At 42.4% G+C, this 22,092-nt stretch overlaps 1 protein-coding gene across 1 annotated transcript in view; it reads left to right on the top strand.

Moving 5' to 3' along the window:
• MMP2 (matrix metallopeptidase 2) overlaps positions 1-22,092 on the top strand; it is a 183,508-nt gene that overhangs the window by 18,875 nt on the left and 142,541 nt on the right. Inside the window, exons 3-4 of the mRNA XM_069216277.1 lie at positions 11,340-11,488; positions 19,962-20,090. Of these exons, the coding sequence (XP_069072378.1) occupies positions 11,340-11,488; positions 19,962-20,090 (278 nt within the window). The remainder of the gene's footprint in view (positions 1-11,339; positions 11,489-19,961; positions 20,091-22,092) is intronic.

Raw genomic sequence — 22,092 nt, 5'->3', positions numbered from 1 at the left:
CAATGTCCGACCATTATGAGTTTTCCCCTCAAAATGGCGAATAACTGCTCAGAATTGGATTTACCAGGGGTTTTCCCAAGAAGTTTTTCACCAATTCGTGAAAAAACACAGACATTTTCCATCTGCTCTGAACAGGTGAAAGTGACTGCAGGACCCCCCAGTGGAGGGCTGGTTTATTGGGTAGAGTGAAAGGCACTCTTTCCTTGTCCGGGGGGGAAGGGGGGCCTTGGGCATTATCTAATGTCCATAGCCCCTGCTTGTTGCAAGTAATAAAGTCCAAGGCCCGTATTTATACTCCGTTTGCGCCGAATTAGCGTTGTTTTTTTCGACGCAAATTCGGCGCAAAACTAACGCCATATTTATACTTTGGCGTTAGACGCGTCTAGCGCCAAAGTATGGGCAAAGAGCGTCATTTTTTAGCGTGAACGCCTTCCTTGCGTTAATGAGATGCAAGGAAGGCGTTCCCGTCTAAAAAAATGACGGCGACGCAAATGCGTCGTATTTATACTCCCGGGCAAAAATCACGCCCGGGAGGTGGCGGGTCAAAAAACCCCGCATTTGCGCCACTTTTTAACGCCTGGGTCAGGGTAGGCGTTAAGGGGCCTGTGGGCTCAAAATGAGCCCACAGGTGCCCTCCCCTGCCCCCAGGGACCCCCCCTGCCACCCCTGCCCACCCCAGGAGGACACCCAAGGATGGAGGGACCCACCCCAGGGACATTCAGGTAAGTTCACGTAAGTATAATTTTTTATATTTTTCAATTTTTTTTGGGTGGCATAGGGGGGCCTTATTTGTGCCCCCCTACATGCCACTATGCCCAATGACCATGCCCAGGGGACATAAGTCCCCTGGGCATGGCCATTGGGCAAGGGGACATGACTCCTGTCTTTACTAAGACAGGAGTCATTTAAATGGCGTCTGGGCGTCGAAAAAATGGCGCAAATCGGGTTAAGACGATTTTTTAGCGTCAACCCGACTTGAGCCATTTTAAGACGCCCTAGCGCCATTTTCCCCCTACGCCGGCGCTGCCTGGTCTATGTGGTTTTTTTCCACGCACACCAGGCAGCGCCGGTCTGCTTGCGCCGGCTAACGCCATTCCATAAATACGGCGCCCGCATGGCGCTTCGGAATGGCGTTAGACGGCGCTAAATTTTTTGACGCTAAACTGCGTTAGCGCAGTTTAGCGTCAAAAAGTATAAATATGGGCCCAAGTGTCTCTTGACGCAGAATTATCGGGTCCACAATTTTTGAACCCGATAATTCTGGGCCCACACACACTTGTAATGGGGACTTGGGTTCTTTGACTCAGAGTTATTGATCCAAGTGAAATAACCAAACTCGTAATGAGACCCTTAGAGAGATGCTCTAGTTGTCTGTGATGTCACAAAAAAAATTACACTTTCACTTGCTATCTGCCCACCTCCACTCGCATGTAGTGCATGGTGCTGTTCTGCTGCTGCAACCAACAACAGTCATCTGCTGTTACCTGTCCCCTTTACTGAGGAGGATTGCTGCTACCTTGGTTCAGAGCAGGGTCCATGATGGGAGGTCACGTTAAAATGATGGAGCAGAAATCGTACCTTTGAACAAACCTATTTTCTTTCTGTCCTGTGATAGAAGCCATTTAACTCTGTTGTGTATCATATTAGTGTGATATGACTTTGGTAGTAGATTGCTGCAATGTCATCGTGGTGCAAAGGATCTTCTAAATTCTGCTGTGGCTTCAGAATTGTGATAGGGAATCCTCATGCTGCCCCCAAATGAATATGCACTGAACTGGTTCTTTGGGGGTTCTTGGCTGTGTTCTTAGTTTGGGTGCAGTGCAAATGGACAAGTAATTGTTCATTCCATTAAACAATACAACAGCAGCAGAGATTAAAATGTTTGACATATTTCCTTGTGAGGATTCCTGTCGGACAACCACAAACGTCTCTAATATTATCCTATGACTGCTATGTGGGTTTTTGAATGTCAGCCGTTAGGGCCATCTCAAGGTTTGTGGTCATGTAGGTGGTAGGGCATTTTACGAATTCCTCCCCCAGCCCTCACATGTTTTAGTCCTTGGGGGCCAATGTAGCACTCACCAGCTAGTGGCACCCTTTTCCTCTTGGCCTCGTCTAATGAACTGTTATGGCGACATTTCTAGCTGATCCCACTTGCACCATGAGACTGGTTGGTGATATGTAATAGTGTCTAAATGATTCTGCTTGTATTTTTAGGTTGAAGCCTAACAGATAGCACAACTGGCTGGATGCAAAGTCTATGTGGGACAAGTTGAAAGCTTACTTAAGCCTGCTTTCTGCCCATTGTCTACCATTGGCTTTGAGCTTTGTCACTCTCGCTTACTTTCTATTTGCTGTCTGTACTTGTTTTAGATCTTAAATCTTCTGTTTGCCCCTCCCATGGAGCATAGCCTGTTTGCCATCTGTGGCTCTCTTTATGCATTCACCACTGTCTGCTTTTCGGGAACTTTTGATTTTCTTTTTCATGAAGCACTCTATCAGAGTGCATGTGTTTTCCAGCTGTCTCCCTTGTGTGCTTTTTCAAGTTGTTTCATTTCCCATATTTTGCTGTCCCTCCTCTACCATCCACGCTGTTGTCTCTCACACGTCATCTCCTTCACTTTCCCTCCCTTTGTGCTACTTCGTCCTTCACCTGCTTCCAACCTATGTGTTTTTATGCCACACTCCATGCTCATCTACCTCACTAGTGTGTTTTTCGCCCCTGCCTCCCTGAAGCTTTTAATCCTTCCATTGCGGCTGTTGCTTTATCTCCATCCACCCGCTCTCCATTACTGCTGTTGCTTAATGTCCAATAATCCACCTACCCTCTGTTCCTTTTATTGCTGCAGATCCTTTTTCCCAGTCCAAACTCTCTGTTGCTGATGTTGCTTAGTGTCCACCCACCCTCCTTCTATTTCCTTCATTGCAATTGTTGCTTTTTCCCATCCACCCTTCCTCCCTTAATGCTGCTGCATAGTGTCCACCCACCTTCACTGTGTTTCCATAGTTGCTTTTTCTTCACCCATTCCCCCTCAGTGTTGCTTCCCTCACCCTCCTTTGTTGCCTCTTTTCTTCCTGTGCACTCAACCTCCATTGCTGCTTCCTCTCCCACCCACCCAACATTTATTGCTGTTGCTATTGCTTTCCACGTCCACTTTCATTTTTTTATAAGCTTTGGTGAAATCGGCTTTGCCAGTAGGTCTCTAATGCAAGACTTATTGGCTTCCCCAACGCTTGTTATTTATGAACCAGTAACATGCCCCAGGTCCAGCTTTAGCACCGGTGAAGCCCAGTGTGACAGTCTTTTTTGGCACCCACTCATGACCACCTTCTCCACGAATTCCCTCATTACCACTCTCTAACAGTGCACCTCATCTCTCCATAGCCTCTCTCTGATATATATTTCATTTTTTATAGAGCTATTCATAGTTCACTCACACTCAGTTCTGTGATCTGCATGGCACACATTCTTAGCAGCAGGCACATTATTCCTCTGTGCTACTTTATGATGAGCTAAAAATGCCACTAAACAAAAAGATATCTCACAAGTAGGGACATAAACCACCAGAGTTATCTTGACATTTTTATTGTTGCCTGAAAGCTGCTGAATGTGCAAGGAATTCCACATGCTTTAAACCAATAGCTATTTTTAAACACAGCGGCCCCCACCTAAGTCACGGCCAGATGCGACTGCATCGGTCCCACTGCCCTAATGTAGGTCCTGACACTCCCCTTGGCGTATATAGCCTGCTATCCAAACCCCACAATCTTTTATTATACTCAGTAGAAAGAATTTTAACTTGTTAAATTAATTTAGTTATAAAGATGTCAATAGACCAGTGAAGGCTGCTTTCAGAATCAGAAAATTGCTTGTTCTTATTTCAGAACTGGAAGGAAATGATTCCTTTTAATAACTTGTACGACCATAGCTACAGAGTAGGTATAGTAAACAGAGTTTACAGTGTTACTGTTGCTGCCTTGAAGTTCCTTAGACTTGTCTTCTACAAAGAGCGTTGGCTCCATGGAAGGGACGGGAGGCATGTCAGGCTACCAATGACCCCCTTTTGACACTTTGAAATTGTCATAACGGCGTAAATTATTAGTAAAATGTTTTTGCATATAGCACTTGGTCCCCCACTTTAGAGGTTTTGTTTATAGGGTGTAGAATTACTCAGCTCAGCAGTACTCACGTTATAATTGGGGAGGAATGAAAATCTAGGTTGGAGGTGCCAGAATTTGAACCCGAGCATTGTAAGTTGCACACAGTTTTCTGCAACATATTCATGAGCCAGTTGTCTCTTGCTTCCAAAAATTTGCTTCCAAAAAGCGTTGTGGGACACTTTGCAGAGATACTGAGTGCTAAATATGCTATACCTGTGAACATTCGTCACAGGACAGCTACTCAATGGTAATGTTAAGCAGTTACTGATTTCAATTTTTAAGTCAACTGTCATTTACCTTCTGTGATTAAAAAAGGATATTTCAACAGGACTACAGAAAGTGACTGTGAGTCTGCCCAGATGTTGATTCATCCCAGTACATCCTTTGATTTGTCAAAAGCTGTGTGCTTCCACAGTTTACACTCCAAACAGCTGTGGTCATTTGTTTATCCATTTGCGTGAGCTGTGCTCTTTAACAAGCAAAGCTATTGAGTTTGACTTTTTATTCACGCACATGCCACATTAATGGATGGAGCCGGACTTTTAAGGTTACACAAATGCCACTGTGATGCTATTAAACAATTTCTCCTAAATGATTTGATAATTAAGGTGCTTTTTTCTCTCTGGTTCTTCTCTGGTTGCCAATGTGTGAAAGCAAGTTTACGCTCAACACAGCAGGGCCTTGCTGGTTATGGTGGCAAGCCAATAACCAAGGCTTTAAGCTAGATCTGTTTAATCTGAGAAGTTACTATAAACCCAGTGGGCCTGGCTTTTATATTGTCAGAAAGACACGAAAAATGTTAATAGGCATTTAAGTGTGGAGTGCAACTGCTCTTAAAATATGCAGAGATATTTTTTTTCTTACATGTAGTCTCACAGTTTATAATAGTAGGCAAGGGTTTTCGTGTTGGTTGACCTAGGATAGAAGTTGTGCCCTGTGATAATCCGTGTTGGGCCCTCTTAGGCCTAGTATTTTGTGTTACTAGCTGTAATGTTGTTTACATTTCTAATTTTGTGACTGCATGCCTGATCATTGACCTGTTGTGAAGCTTACGCTCAATACATTAGGCCTTAGCTGGACATGGTGACAAGCAAATTATAAAGGATATACAGGCCTGATTGGCTGAGTGGTAAAAGTTATGTCCAAAACATAAGGTCTGATCTCTTCATTATAAAATACTATGACATGGGCAGTAGGATTGGCTTATGTATTGTGAAAAGCATTTGATAAAACCATAGGCCTTTATTGATGGATTTTTATTAAGCAATGTTACAGACTCTTGGCAGTTTTTACATGAAATCCCACAGATTACCCTAGTAGGCAAGGGTTCTGGTGCTCATCACTTTGTATGAGAAACCCCGGAAGTAGAAGATTTTCATTGTGATAATTACTTTTAGGCCTTTTTGACAGGGTTTGTATATTGTTTTGCCAACTGTAATTTTAGACATATTTGTAATTTTTCTAACTGTATATATGATGTTAAAATCATAGGCACATTTCAGTAGGCCTGTGTTGGTTATAGTATACTGTCAAGCCAATGGAAAATGATAAAGGCCATTTTGGTTCATTGCGAAAAGACCTATAAGATTCAAACCTTTGGTCCGTTTATTATGAAACATTATGAGAAAGCCCATGGGCCTGATTTATTAGTTGTGAACAGCATTTTTTCACTAATAGGCTTTTAACAGTGGATATTAATCCACTGTGGTCAAAGCCTGTGAACTGGTCTGTTGTTAAATGGAATCCAAGAGATTACGATAGTAGGCAACAGTTTTGATTACCTTCTCCAACAAACCATAGGGATAGAAGATTTATAATATGATAATCCTTACTAGATCTTTTTAGGACGAATTTTACATGGTTTTTAACACCTATAATTGTGTATACATTTATAATTTTGGTACTAAATAGCTGCCTTGTGGGAAGGTTTATGCTCAATACAGTAGGTCTAACTTGGGTATGATGACAAGCCAATGACAAAAGCTATAAGCCTGATAAATTCATAGTGAAACATTTTACCCGATGCCATGGTTCTGATCTGGTTTTCTAAAAGTTACAAGAGAGGCTGTAGGCCTCATATATTTATTATGAAACACACGTTAAAGCCAATAAGAATTTAAGAGTGGATTGCTATTATACCATGTAATGCCTGCAGATGTATTTTGTTACATGAAGCCTCACATTACTTTTGTAGTCAATGATTTTGCTGTTGATTACCCCCATTACAAACTCTCAGGGTAAAGGATTTGCACTGTAACAATTATTGCAAGAATGTTCTTGGAAGGTATGACAGGCTTACTTGTCTGCCAGGATCTTGTAATAAAGAAACAATGACAATACATAATATACATCAGTTAAAGCACTTTACTTGCATCCATGAAAACATTAAGCATGAGGAATGGGTCAGCCACTTCAGAAAGTGACAGTAACCGCATTTTTCTTATCACATACAAATCCAACTTAAAATGAGTGCACTTCAGTACCAGCATTGGTGAGCTAATCCTTTCTTCAGTTTTTTTTCTTCTCATTTATTTTCTTCTCATCATCTTATGTTTATTATTTTTAGAGCATACATCAGCTTCTCAGAGGTGCTAACAGGTTGTTTGCATGGACTGCGCCGCATCCCATGAGACCACAGCATCTAGACCAGGGCAGCGTCATCGAATGGTAGTGCCCATAGTTTACGATGGCCAGCTCATTGGGTTTAAATGTAGGATCAGTGCTGGAACTTGAAAACAACTAAACAAAATGAGCAATACCACTGCAAAATGGACACGTGCTACTATGTTTAACTTTATTTGTTATTGACTTATTTAATGCCTTAAGCCATATTTAACTAAGGAGATATCTTCATTTAAAAGCCAGACTTAGTGGCTTTGTCAATGTTTGTTAATTAATGTAAAGCCCTTTACTTATGAGGAGAATATCAGGAGACTGTCACTTTGTGAATAATTTCACGTGGAATATTGTTTTTTGCTGTCAGCTATCCACACTGCAACTACTTCCTGAAGCGCACTCCTTGACGTTTATGGTCCCGCAAGAAAACAGAAAAAGCAACCCATTCGCAGTGCCTAAAACCTCAACTATAGACTTGATATCCAGGCGTTTGGCTGAAAATGTGAATGATAGCGCTGAGAAAGCAATGACCGTTCTCTACACTTTATAAATGCTCCCTGTGGGCTAGTCCAAAACGAGTAGGCAATGACAGGAGGAGGCTAGTTCAAAGCTTCGCTCTGTGTGTTACTTCCTGTATTACTATTAGTATCAATTTCTCGAGATCTGCCAAGGCATTTAAAGCCTCCTTTTATACCAGACCTGAAAAGTATTTGTAGTTCTGTTGCCCATGCATAAGAGGAGGGCATCTCCAAACGTGAGGTCACTACATATCATTCAGAAAATGTATTGACAAGCACAGTACTTAGTTTCTGAAGGTTGATTGGAAAGGCCATTCTTGCTTAAAAGAAAGTCTACATAAACCAGAGGGTGATTCTCAGATAGCGGATTGAAATATGTTACGTAAATAGGAGCACAATTTGTTTTGGAAATAAGTATTTTCTTTACAATTTATAACTGCATTTGTCCAGGAACATGACATGATTATTCTGTGTGCATGAGCCACGGAGCACCCATACAGTAAGTCTTGTAACTTTATTTTTAAAACTACATGTATAGCATTAAGAATAATTCAACATATTTCAAGCATATACTGCAAAGCAAAAGATTTCAGTGATCCTCTGTGACTGTTTGCTTGCCAGCAAAGTATTATGAAAGGCAAGCAGGAAAACACGGTAGGCGATTACACAAAAGAGTAGAGAAATACTGAAGGTTTCTACATCAAGTGAGAAGTAGGCAAATAGAAGCAGGAAGTAACGATACTATGTTGGGTTTTATTAACATATTATAGTACCTAGCAGCTTGCAACATACAATGTGAAGAACAATCGTTTCAAAGAACGGTGTTAATAGTGGCTAAATCATGCAAATTAGCTCCTAAACATATCATTCAGTAACAATAAACACCTTGGAATCCACAGGTCTGTATAATTTAACGGGGCAATGAAAAGAAAGGAAAAGAAAAGGAACATAAAGATCAGTGCTTAGTTTGAACTGGTGGTTGCCGGTGGGGGCAACGGCACTTATTTTCGAGGGCCCGCACTTATTTTTCTGCATCAGGCAAATACTGCGAGCCAAAGACCCATATGGGAAAAGATCGGGAAAGAAAGATGGAAAAGCGTTACAAAGGGAGAAAGTAGAAAGCTGCAAGAGTGAGCTGAAAGGGCAGGGAGTGCCTGTAGACGGATTAAAGAGGCCCGAGATGGCTTTAGGATTACGCTGCCTCACTATTGTGTGCTCGCACATTTAAATGCAGAAGCCGCATGTTTCAGAGGAGGGCTTTTAGCACAGGCACGCTTTAATTTACAAATTAACCACTGAAAAAGAGTAAGCAGACTGACAGGTTATGGGAGGAAATTCAGTTTGAAGGACACTTATCTAGAGATTTCGGTATGGCGGTGACATAAACAAAGAATAAACTCATTGGAGACCAAACACATTTCAAGTAATGATGATCAAATCGCCTAATATTTTGCAAAACACGGTGGCCCCCATTTTCAAATACCTTTACAACCATAATACTTCATTTACAGCTGAAAGTGACTCCATATATGAGTGACAGTTATCCACAAGACAATACTTGTCTGGAAAAATCGTTTTACTACTGTGCAAGTGTATGTTGTGACTGAGTTAAATTATGCACTAATAATGCCCAGGGGAGTGATGGAAAGCTGGAGTTTCGAGGTGTGGTTTGCCTTTACAGTTTGTTAATGCCTACAAACTCCTGTATTCCTGTTTTATTAAAGAAAGGAGGAAAGTCTAAAACAGCAGTGCAGAGAGAGAAAGAGCAACGTGGAGCTGAAGAGGAAAAAAGTGTGAGAGAGAGAGCAATATGGGGAAGGGGAGAAGCATATTGGCAGGAAGCCAACTCGAGGCCAAGGGGGGATGAAACTAGGAAGAGTATCATAGATGGGGGCTGGCGAGAGCACATGGGCGAGAGAGAGCAACGCTCAGAGGGGATAAGAACCACACGGGAAATGGCTGGAAAACACATGCACTCTTTTAGAATGCTTAAGACAAAATTAAAAAGTAATTCCCTCAATGTGAGGACAAACGTAAATTGACATGCTCTAGAGGAGGAACACAAGATGGGCTTGGAAAGCCATTGAAAAAGAAGCAGGCAAATGAGAGTGACAATAATGATACCCAATGGTAAGCACTGGGTGGGCTGCAAGCACCTCAATGCTCGAGGTAGTGCCAAAATGTATATGTTGCAGCCAGGCACCTGCACTGTCTGGTAGGTTTTGCTTAACAAGGGGAAGCTTCTATCTCTTTTTTACTTATCGACTAAATATGTCATCCTGTTTGCAAAAAATCATTATAAATTGACCAATAATAGTACCAGGCTAACCCCCCAAAATATGTCCACATAAAATATGCCTGGCCAAGCTTCCTACTATATAACTCATTAGAGCTCACTATCTCTTGTCACAATTCATGCTAAAATCACTGTTTTGTGCTTAACGGTTGATATCCCTGGATAATCCTGAAGTAGCTGATAACAACAAACCGCCATTGGTTGACTTGGAGTTTAACTGGGAAAATAAAATGACATTTGGTCTTTTGTGAGTTGGAATCTATGATAAAAGGGTCCATTGTTTCTTGGGCAATATTAAATTGTTGTTCTTGACTTGTGGCAAATCGAAGGCCATATTGCAAACGTGCATCAGCTGAGTCACCCCTTGGGATCTATAACCTTGTGATTGCATAGCAAATCTTCGAACACTCCTTGGGCTGGTCTGACAAAGAGTGTGGAGAAACAAAAGATCATCTGCACTGCCTTCCATCATTGGGCCCTCGAGACATAGTTAGAACAAAACAGGACAGAGAAGGATGTGAAGTACTCGTATTATGAAAAGAACAACGTATTATCGTCACCTGTGTGAAGCACTAAAGGATGCTCTTGAACTAAAAATGTTTTAAGTCCTTTTTGAAACATGTTACTTGTGGCCATATAAACAACCTGCCTCCAGGATTGCTTTCCTATTGCAGCAGGGATTAAAACCTTCAGTGATTCTTTTATGATAATGTAACCAAGCATGCAGTATCCATGCAGGTGGGTTCTCAACAATGACCTTTGCTTTTCAGAAGGTTACTGTACAATTGAATGGTCAGATTCAAAATAGCATTGCAAAACATTAGAACTTTGTTATTCTCCTAAAGTAGTTTAGGTATGACTGATAATGCGATTGTCTTTCTTTTCCACAAAATAAAGAAGTGGTGTAAAATCAAACACTTGCACAGTGCAAGTGCCTGATGCTTGTGGAGAATAGTTGTAACATATACATTTTAATAACGTTTTCCTATAATAAATGCACTGATAACTAAGTTAAGCACACCTCTGTTTACAGTCAAGGGATTTCTATATCAACAGCGACATTGGGACTTATTCACAAAAAAACGTATATGTGATAATATACACCTCTTATTGAATGTACTTTTACACTTTTTGCAGTTACAGTTTCCTAGGGTGTAAGGCTTTGTGTGTCATGTGGCATTTTTACGAATTATTATTTACCCAAAGTGCAACTGAATAAAGAGTATAGTTATGGACTGCCGAAAGGCAACGAGATGTGTAAGCTCATTTTTTGTTTTGCCCATTGGGAAAACATTTTGGCATATTCAAAAACACTTTCTGTACTCTCCCACCATGGTTTGGGGGGTGAGCCATTCCCCTTCCCTCCCTGGAAAAGATGCTACTCTAGCCCCTTTGCTGTAGTACAACGCCTACTATGTCCAAGGTGGGAAAAGATCAGAGAGGGGTTTGGGAATACTGACAAACTCATGAGTTTGTGTGTGTTCACAAACTTACAGGGCGCACCATGCTTGGTCCCACCCACTACCCGCAACTTGCATGGGATATACTAATGCTCTTGTGGAAAATTATACAGTAATAAAACCATTTGCTCCTCGTAGGTATCCTTATGTGGCTAACTTTCAGGCTTAAATTGCGTCATTTACTGCCTTAGGCATTCATCTGACTGTAAATCACTGTAAATTGCACCTATGTTTTTCATGGAAATCAGCTTGATTTATGAAAGTGATATTTATTTTTCTTTTATATAGGATCTTGGGATACACTCCTGACTTGGACTCTGAAACTGTGGATGATGCCTTTGCAAGGGCATTTAAAGTTTGGAGTGATGTCACACCACTGAAGTTTTCCAGACTTAATGAAGGGGATGCAGACATCATGATTAATTTTGGCCGCTGGGGTAAATTTTTGAGTCTTTTTACATTTTCATGTGCTGTGTTGCTCTGTTTTTCTTGAACTATTGATGATCTCAGCAATGCATGGCAGAAACATTTTAAGAAGGTACTATGGCTCAAGGATGTGACCATAGTAAAACCATTCATTATATGAAAAGTGAACAGTTAAAATCTGCACAAAAACACAGAGATGAGAAAAAATCTGCACCCCTAAGCAAACAGAGGATCATTCAAAGTATCTGATTAAGTCAATTCATGACCTGTCTCACCTACCTACAACGTGAAGATAAAATGCTCTTCTCTACAGAGACATATCTCACTTGGCCTGGTCAAATATCCAGGGCAAAATGTGACTGCCAAAGTAACAGTCTGCAATTAAAATAATACATTTGCATTGTTGAAGATAAATATTGAACATCAATTACTATTTACTGACTGAGAAGTACTACAAAAGAGCTAGCCAACATCTGATTCCCATCCTAGCACATATGAATGGGGAGCTCTTGGGATGCCATAGGTCCTGGGTTGAACACGGGGTTCAAATCCTTAGATGAACACCAAGTGTTTTTTTCAGTTTCACTTACTAGAGTGTTTAATGGCAGGCCTAGAGCAGCTAAATCACAGTCTGCTGGCAGTGCAGCCATCTCACAATTTTAATTCAACAGAGATTCAACACAGAACCCTTGGCTACCCAGGTGACCCGCAGAGCACTGGTGTGCCCAATAGGCTACATATTAGGAAGGTAGTTCTGATCACTGTAAGTCACATCCTAAAGAATTCATCTTACTCCATGAGACAAACGAAATAGGTAGAAAAATGTTGACCTAAAAATCATAAAGGATTCCTAAGAAAACCCTCTCAGTTTTACTATTTTAAATGTGACACATCATCAAAAAATCTCAGTTCCCTGCCCTTGCAAGTATTTATAAGCTTCAAAGAGGATACATGGGACGGTGGTTAATTAGTAGGAGAGAAGATGAGATACGGACAATAAAAGATCTTCATCCCAGTTTGGGAAAACACCATACTATTGTCACTCCCATACTACTCACACTTTCATCTTCCTCTGTTTCGGTGTATTTCAGAAGTTCTTTAGCATTCTTTGGCCCCAGAAAATATATTATTTGTCATTATATGTGATATGAAATTTAGCTGGCTGAGGTGAAAGGAACTCTGTTTCTATCTTCTTGGTCAGACAGTGGCTGTTGACAGTGTAAAATGATGTATTTCTTCATTGTTTCTGGTGCTGAATTTGGGAATATTATTTTCTGGCCCTCATGTTACAGTTCCCCCTTCTTTGACAGCCTCAAGAATCCTCATCCTTGTCAAGTGAATATGTTACACAAAAGATCAATGCAAGTACACCTCCATCATTCTTATTGGCTACTGCTATGCTGGTCTTTAGCTTGTGGCAGTTGTTCACATATCTTCCTTATGCATTATCAGTGGGTCTATTGTCCAATCCACTAAGAAGAGATTGTAGTTCTCCCCTTATGTCTTCAATCGTTTCTAGCAGGGCTGGGACTCTGATTTGGTTATGCCATGTTGCTTAATCCTGCGGGCCAATAGCCTATTGTACTTCTATTTTCTGTCCAAGTGAGGCATCTTGGAGGTTGCTAGTGTTAAATGTCTTTCCACTTCATTCATTTTGCCCTTTAGACTGGTAGCCTTCCCTTCCAGCCAACTAATTCATTTATTCACTGAGCCTGCCTTGTTCATGCTCCATGCACATGAATGACTTTTCATCAGGGGCAGCTTCTCCGCTAAGGCGGAGAAGCATCGTCCCACTGAATTGTAGAGAAAGGAAAAATAAAATAAAAATAACGCTACGTTAATTAATTTTATATTTCTTGTGAGAAGGGGCTGGAGGGAGGGGCCTGGGTATGTGCACTATAAAGTGCACAGGTCTGTTCAGCCGGCCGTGTTGGGGCGGCCAAACAGACATGCACAGTTTTCATGTTCTCTACCTGGCTGTATTGCGCAGCCGAGTGGAGAACATGCCCAGGCTCCCAGTCTGAGTGGTGAAGCAGGCTGCTCAGCCCAGTCACAACGATGCTGCTGCTGGTGACAGCAGCATTGTGATTATCTGGGAGCCTGTGAACAAGAGGAGGAAGAGGACGGAGGGGGGAGAAACGTGTCTGGCACACAGGTCAGTTTTTTTTTCTTTTTTTTTTTCCACCCATCTCCCTCACCCCGTTTCCCCTACCCCGCCACCCCAGTTAAGTGGCAGACACCACTGCTTTTCAGTTCCCATTAGGATGCCCTACACAGTAACACTTGGTCGGACACAGGTGCCTATGGGAAACTGCTTGTTGTTCTTTTATTTTAATTTAGTTTGGCAATTCTGTATGCTGCTCTTTTTTCTTTCCATACAAACTAAGCGTACTTGTATGAGAGTCTGATTTTAAATTTTGTAGCAGTTCTTGGAGAAAGGTGATTAGGCCTCCTTCCAATATTAATCAGTTATACAAATGTGTTCCATACAATGTGTGAGAGTGAGTGGGCCTGACAGCAAGGTGATTTTCACCTCCGGCAAAAAGGTAGCCTTTATTTGCTTCCTAGGCCCAGGCAAGGCTGCACAATCGGTCTGCTTCTTTCAAGTAAAAGTCAGCCCTCATTCCACCACTTACAAGGAACATAATCCAAGAGGACCAGTAAATCTGTTCATCCTAATTTTGCAACTACTCGGGCTACCACACTTCTGGACATGCCAGCAGAGAACCAAGTTGAGAAGTTCTCGTTTCCTCTCATGTGACGCTTGGATATATTGTCACTCCTTATTCAGAGCCGGCAGTCTCTCTTGGCGTAATGGTATGAGGCAGAGCAGTTTCTCCCCAGCCCTATGAGCAGCATCTATTGAAGCTGAGGACGCCCTCACATGGATACAAATCTCCTTCCCACAAGGACACAAGGGCCAGATTTTCACTTGTTGCTAAAACCAGGACAGCTGCGTTCACTCTTGGGGGCCCTTCAATGATGCTGAGCAAAACATTATTTTTTATAGATGGTTGGACATCGAAACTCATGCTTCGTGGTGACATACAAATAGTACTACATTACAGCTCAGACTTCCAGTACTCTCTCTCTTCTGAACAAGATGGATATCTTTCTCCCTTTCCTATGAGACAGGCATTTGGCTACTCATTCCTTATTTCCTTTGGTTTATGTGGCTGTAGATGGGCATGTTTCTTCAGCCCTTCCTGAATTGAAACATATCTTTTTTGACATTTCATAGTTGATGAGGATACCAATAATCCAGTGTTTTGTGGTATTGTTTTAGGGTTATATGACATGTTTGGGAATAACAAGTTTGCAGCTCCCCAAGTGGATCATACATATGCCCTTTGTTGCTCGCACTTCAGAACCGGGTATCTATAGATAAGCAGATGGTCCTGCTGATCCAGGATTCTGCTCATGCTATGATGCGCTCAGTCACTGGTTATGGTTAAGCTCTTGATGGAACCAGAAGAATGCAGGAGTCCTTGGTCTGAAAGGACAGATATGCTCCTCATCACACACTCTCATGGGATATTACCATGCCCCTTGGCTTGAACTGGCCAGTCCAAGGTTTCCCCCACCTCACATCTACCAGGCTTTGCTGGACTGGTTGCGTGATTACCGGGGTGTTCATACAGTTCACAAAATGTACTCCTGGACTTAGCACATAAAAGTGTCTCTTCTACAAAGATAAAGCTATCACATTAGTATGGTAATCATAAAAGTTCATAGCCAGGATATACTTTTCCCATGTTTGATTCAAAATTTCCTGCTGGTGATTTTTCCATTTAGTACTGAATATTCATCAGAGCTTGGAGGGCTCATGTTTTTGCTTGTGATGGACAGAGGCGGTAAAGTAAAAGTCTCATTTCTGCCTAATCCTATCCTCCTAGATCAAGGATAGTGATTAACAACAGGGCTAAAAAGATAATATGTTGTTACTGACTGGTAAAGTCCATTATCCCATCATAATCCTTGTGGTTCTCCTCCCCCATTGATTTGGCTCACCCTTCTTCAGGAGCTGCTGCTCGGTAGTTTACAGCAGCGATCTGAGGTGCAGGGCCGATCCAGTTTTGCGGGAGACCAAAAAAAGGAGACAATTGTCTTAGGGTCTGTTAGCTAAGTGCCTATTTTTATGGTGCAAACATATCTCAGAGAGTAAGGACAGTAGTATGTTAGAGAAAGAATCTGGGTAAATGATTAAATTACTCAGAATTAGGACCAAGAGAAACTCCTCTTTTTTTTCTGTTGAACAGTTTCCCAACTTTGATCAAAACTTCATGTCAGTGCTCCATATAACCTGAGCCAGACTCTCATTAGATTACCGCCGTTTCGTCTCACTTTAATGGCTTCTGCTTGAAGTTTGCATCCGCTTTTATTGTAAAAGTGTGTTTTATAGGGCTATTCACCCATTTCCCATGGCTTCCTTATCTAACAGATTGAGTTGTTTCAGTATTACGATGACTTGAGGACTAATTCTGAACTCGAAAATAGGGACTCCCGCCTATAAACATATACAATATTTACCCACATGTTGTCCACAAAATCTTCCCGATTCCCCATATAAAAGAAGCACATTGAAATGTTAGAATTGGATAGCTTTTTGTTGTTATTTTAAACAAATCATTCGCCATTTGCTGTGTGAAGTAGCAAAATAGATTTCCACCGTGTTAAAGAGAGGGAGCAATGTTTAACGCACTATTTAAGGATGGAAAAGAGCTAATGCCCGAGAACAAGCTGCACGGCCCAAGGAGCACATGAATACAAGAGCCATATTGCCGTTTCCGGTTGGGATTCCCACGTCTGCGTTTAAAAGGTTTCACTCATGCAGTGCAGACTACTATGGTAGTCAGTTAATTAGCACGCTCTTTCCTCATGTTTTGCCCTAAATTCCGGGCACGTTTTTGCATAGAAATAGCAGAACCAGGAATTTCTGCACCAAAAGCATAATCGGAGATATCTGATCAATTCTGGCAAGGTTCGACCCTCCACGGAAAAACTACTCTGCGTGGATGATAATTCATCTCTTAGTTAGGGATGGCATGAACACATAAAGGTTGAGCAGGTTTCAGAAAAAGAGGGAAACTGGCAATAACTGAATAAAGTGGCACTGAGTCATACCCCAGAATAACGGAGATACCCCACAAAAACATAAACTGAGCTATACTGAAATTGATAACACTGATATTTTGCAAATGTGATATTGTTCATTCAAATGAACAATATAAAACCTTCTGAAACTCTCACCCATAGGTATCAACAGTCTTTGAGACACCCTATCCTTCCATTTTAGATTTCAAACTTTACCTTTTCGAGAAGCACCCAATCTATTCATAACTTGTCCTTCTTAGAAAAACCCTACTGACAATCACGATGCGCCTGACAATCCCAGCTACATAATTAAAGTATCCCCATGGAAAACATATAGGCGGTCATTCCAACTTTGGCGGGCGGCGGTAGCCGCCCGCCAGGCGGGAACCGCCAATCGGCCACCATGCGGCCAAAAGACCGCTGCCGGCATTCCAACATTCCCGCTGGGCCGGCGGGGGCTAACAAAGTTAGCGCCGGCCGGCCCAGCGGGAATGAGGCCGCAACACAGAAGCCGGCTCCGAATGGAGCCAGCGGTGTTGCGGCCGTGCGACGGGTGCAGTTGCACCCGTCGCCATTTCACTGTCTGCTAGGCAGACAGTGAAAAGCTGGCCGGGGCCCTGTTAGGGGACCCCTGCACTGCCCATGCCGTGGCATGGGCAGTGCAGGGGCCCCCAAGGGCCCCAGGACACCCCTTACCGCCAGCCTCTTCTGGTGAAAACCGCCAGAAACAGGCTGGCGGTAAGGGGGTCAGAATCCCCAGGGCAGCGCTGCTTGCAGCACTGCCCTGGCGGATTCGCCCAGCCGGGGCAAAAACGGCGGAAAACCGCCGGCCCCGGTTTTCCAACCGCAGCTTTACCGCCGCGGTCAGAATGGGGAAGCACCGCCAGCCTGTTGGCGGTGCTTCCGTCATTCTGCACCCTGGCGGTCCAAGACCGCCAGGGTCAGAATGACCCCCATAGTCTAAATTGTTGGTATTTGTAATTCCAATTGGATTTATTTAGAGCTTACTACCCATGACGAGGCGTTGAAGTGCTTTTCGACGAGTAGCACACTATTTCAGAACCCATAAAGTATTAGTGGTGGATTAGTATAGGGAAATATGAGTTCATTTAGAGAGGTGGACATGTGAGCCCATTATATGTGTTTGCTAGGACTGAAAAGGATTATGGGGGATGGAAGAGGGAAGCGTCTAGAAAGTGTTATCTGAGAGATCATAGTATTAAGATGAGGTTTGGGATGAGTAAAAGGAGAGATGAAGGAGGGAAGAGTCTCTAGAAATGGATTAGGGAGATCATAGATCATAATAGTAAAATCCAGTTTGGGATGAGCCTACAAAGGGATACATGAGGGAAGAATTTAGAAAGGGTTGCTTAGTAGCTCATAGTAGTAAACTGAGGTTTGGGGGGATCCAAGGAGGGAGAGAGGAGGGAAGAGGCTAGAAAGGTTTATTTTGGAGATCATGGTAGTAGAATGATGTTTGGGATGAGTCAGAGAGTGGAGGTAGAGGATAGATTGAGGTATAGGGCGAGACATAGAGTAGTGCATTAAGAGATTCAAATGTTTGTTTTTCTTCTACAGTAGGTGTAAAGTAATAATTATAAAATACATAAGTACATCGAGAGGGTACACATGTATAAGGAAGATAATATATCAAGATTTAAAGTTGTATATTATAAACTCAGACTTTCAAGTCAGTGGCGTTATGAAACTTGAGCCCCACCCATAGAGTATATGGAGGGGCCCCTCCAGAATCACACAGGAACTCTCAGGCCATGTTGGGGGCGGGGGGTTGACCACAGGGGCTGCAGGGGCATTTGTTGCACCACTGTTTCAAGTGTTGCTGTACTTATTTGTGTATTTTTATAACTTTCTTTTTTTTAGTTTTATATTTTTCTGAATATTTCAATAGTGAAGCATTTGTAGATAAACATGTTTTTGGCGCCCCATGCTAGATTCATTTTCAAGCCCATTGCTTGAAACAAATTTGCATTTTATAGCTTATTTTCTAAAAATCCAATCCTATAAACAATATGAGATTATCTATACATTGGGGGCTAAAAAATCATTAAAATGACAATGGCCAGAGACAGACAGGGTCAAAAACAGAAGAAAGCAGAGAAAGGGAGCAATGTTCTAACAGAAAAATCTACAAAGTTAGAGTGAGAAAAAAGTATTTGTACAGGGGGAGAGCATGGGAAGGTGGGGGCCTTGGTCAATTGCCCAATTTGCCCATATTTTAAAATATCTCTGTGAAAAATGCCATTGTCCCTTATCAATAAAATATCAATGAGCATTGTTGAGGTTCTCTGACTGGCATTGACATTTAATAGAATTCTAGGATATGTGAGGCAGCAGTTGCCCTGGAACCTTTGGTTTAACATGTGCAAAACCACACAACTATCCCCCCCATGCAAACACACAGATTAAGCAGTAACTACTTTGACAAAATGTCGAAAAGAACATTTAATGAACTGAATAGCTTAACTGAAGTTTTAGTGTGAAGCAGTCATTGGATTTGTGAATTTCAAAGGTCTATGGTTAATTTTGAGGCAGAAAATTTGACTTGCAGATGTCACAGGCCCATGGGTTAGTTTCTATGTTTGAGCAAAAAAGCAGGACTAATTAAGTTAAGATGATTTAGACAGGCAGATTCATCATACGTTTAGGTCTATACAGGATATTGTGAGTAGTGGGTTGCAAGACAGTGGGCAGGGGTTTACTCAAAAGAGCCAAGAACAATGATAGAATTAGAGTCTGCAGAAAGATGTGAAAAGAAAATCTAAGTGAGCAGGACAAATGAATATGTTAAATAACGTAAGAAAATGAGGACATAGATAAATAGCACTCATCAACTACAGCATTAAAAAGAATATAAACTAGACTTTCGCCATGCTCAAGAGTTTTTGGGCTTTACCCATTAGACGGTAGCAATCAGAGCGTAATAGCATAAATTTAAATATCCTGTTACCAATTCTACTCTGGTTTCAGCTATTCCTTTAAAGCGCAGACTACTTTTTAGACATTCACTTGATGTTGTGGTTTCCTTACATGTACCTAGGTATTTTCACTTTAAAAAGAAGCACTGACATTAACAGGCTTCAGCTAGCCCTAAAAATCCTTATCTGTGATGTACAATATGTGACAGCTGGTTCATGAAAGAGGTAACGTGCTGCGAATAAGAGCACACATTTTTCAAAAACATTGAACAGCCCATAGTGGTTCTTGCCTGCATTCTGGTTTGTGATTCTACACACAAACCTATAGGCAGAAAACAAATATGAGCTTAGCATTAATTTAGCTTTGCCTTCTATATGGTTTTCTTCCTAGTTCCTTGCTTGCTTTATAAAACTGTTACCGACCACTTGCTCCTTTTAAATCATTTTTTTTCAGAACATGGTGATGGGTATCCGTTTGATGGCAAGGATGGACTTTTGGCTCATGCTTTTGCTCCCGGTCAAGGCATTGGAGGGGACTCTCATTTTGATGATGATGAACACTGGACACTGGGAGAGGGTCAAGGTAGGTACATAATAATACCAATAACTGCATTCATTAGCAATGCTGTGTACAAGATGTCTGAAATGGTGAATAGGAAGAAATGATTTTAAATCACAATATAGGTGTGAGAATATAATGAATTTAAGTTTTACAGGCCATTTTTTAGAACAATTGTGAATACAAATATTCATTATTATTGGAGGAAACACTTCTATTGCACATTTAGGACATGAAATACAAGCTGCTGGAACTAATAGGGGGCAGGGGATTTGTCTTCTATCTTATCCACTTTCACCTTCCAGGTCTAGGTCATTGTTAACAATATGAACATCTCACAGTGTGCTAGAGACCCAATCCATTCTTTCTGAGTAAAAGAACTTGCTCCATGCCCTTCTTGAATTTACTGGCATTATTAATAAGTAATTAGAAGCAGTTAAGGCTCCAATCTCTTTAATGTATGCTTCAATATTTCCATTGATCCAGAAGCCATCTTAGAAGCCATTGATCTATTGCTGGAAGCTCATTTTTAGTTACAATAATGGCCCTCATTCTGACCCTGGCGGTCTTTGACCGCCAGGGCGGAGGACCGCGGGAGCACCGCCGACAAGCCGGCGGTGCTTCAATGGGGATTCCGACCGCGGCGGTAAAGCCGCGGTCGGACCGGCACCACTGGCGGGGTCCCGCCAGTGTACCGCGGCCCCATTGAATCCTCCGCGGCGGCGCAGCTTGCTGCACCGCCGCGGGGATTCTGACCCCCCCTACCGCCATCCAGATCCCGGCGGTCGGACCGCCGAGATCCGGATGGCGGTAGGGGGGGTCGCGGGGCCCCTGGGGGCCCCTGCAGTGCCCATGCCACTGGCATGGGCATTGCAGGGGCCCCCGTAAGAGGGCCCCTACATGTATTTCACTGTCTGCTGCGCAGACAGTGAAATACGCGACGGGTGCAACTGCACCCGTCGCACAGCTTCCACTCCGCCGGCTCGATTCCGAGCCGGCTTCATCGTGGAAGCGTCTTTCCCGCTGGGCTGGCTGGCGGTCTGAACGAGACCGCCCGCCAGCCCAGCGGGAAAGTCAGAATTACCGCCGCGGTCTTTCGACCGCGGAACGGTAACCTGACGGCGGGACTTTGGCGGGCGGCCTCCGCCGCCCGCCAAGGTCAGAATGAGGGCCAATATTTGGAAGGGTGGTTACTAAGCAGTTAAATATTCACTTTCAGGCTAATATGGGCTTTCCCCCTAGCAGGAGCACAGAAATGGCTCTGCTGGATAACAATGAGAGATTTTGAAAATTAGAGACCCCGGAAAGGTAGAACACTTAGGGCCTGATTCCAACTTTGGAGGACGGTGTTAAACCGTCCCAAAAGTGACGGATATACCACCTACCGTATTACGAGTTCCATAGGATATAATGGACTCGTAATACGGTAGGTGGTATATCCGCCACTTTTGGGCCGGTTTAACACCGTCCTCCAAAGTTGGAATCAGGCCCTTAGTGTAGCTTGATGTCTTGTCTGCATTTGATGCTACGACCACCTCAACTTGATTAATCAGTTGCAATATGTTTCCTGTTAAGTTACCATATCTTTTCCATGGTTTGAGTCTTTACTTACCAACAAAGCGTCCATAGTGATTGTGATACAGTCTTGTCTCCTGTGATGGAATAAGTGTGTGTGTGGGGGGCAGGGTGAGAGTGCAATAAGTATTATGCCTGTCCCATTGTTATTTACTGTGCACAATAAGCTTCTAAATGATTTGCTGGCTGCTTGCAATACATGATTTCACATCAACACTTAAAACACTTAGCTAATTCTTACTTTGGCTGGCATTGTTCAATCTGATGTAGATACTTTCCGTAATCTGATGCCCACTATCAAGGTTTAGGTGCAATATAACAGGCTGGCACGTACCTCTGAATGAAACAAAGCTTATGTTGGTTGGTTTCAAACCAAAATTTAGAATTCCTGATAATTCTCCTGGAAGACTTAATTACAAGCCTCTCTGAAGAGGTAAAAAACAATGGTGAT

The sequence above is a fragment of the Pleurodeles waltl genome, chromosome 12, assembly GCF_031143425.1.
Source record: "Pleurodeles waltl isolate 20211129_DDA chromosome 12, aPleWal1.hap1.20221129, whole genome shotgun sequence".
NCBI classification, from domain to species: domain Eukaryota; kingdom Metazoa; phylum Chordata; class Amphibia; order Caudata; family Salamandridae; genus Pleurodeles; species Pleurodeles waltl.
This window is presented reverse-complemented; position numbering and strand designations above follow the sequence as displayed.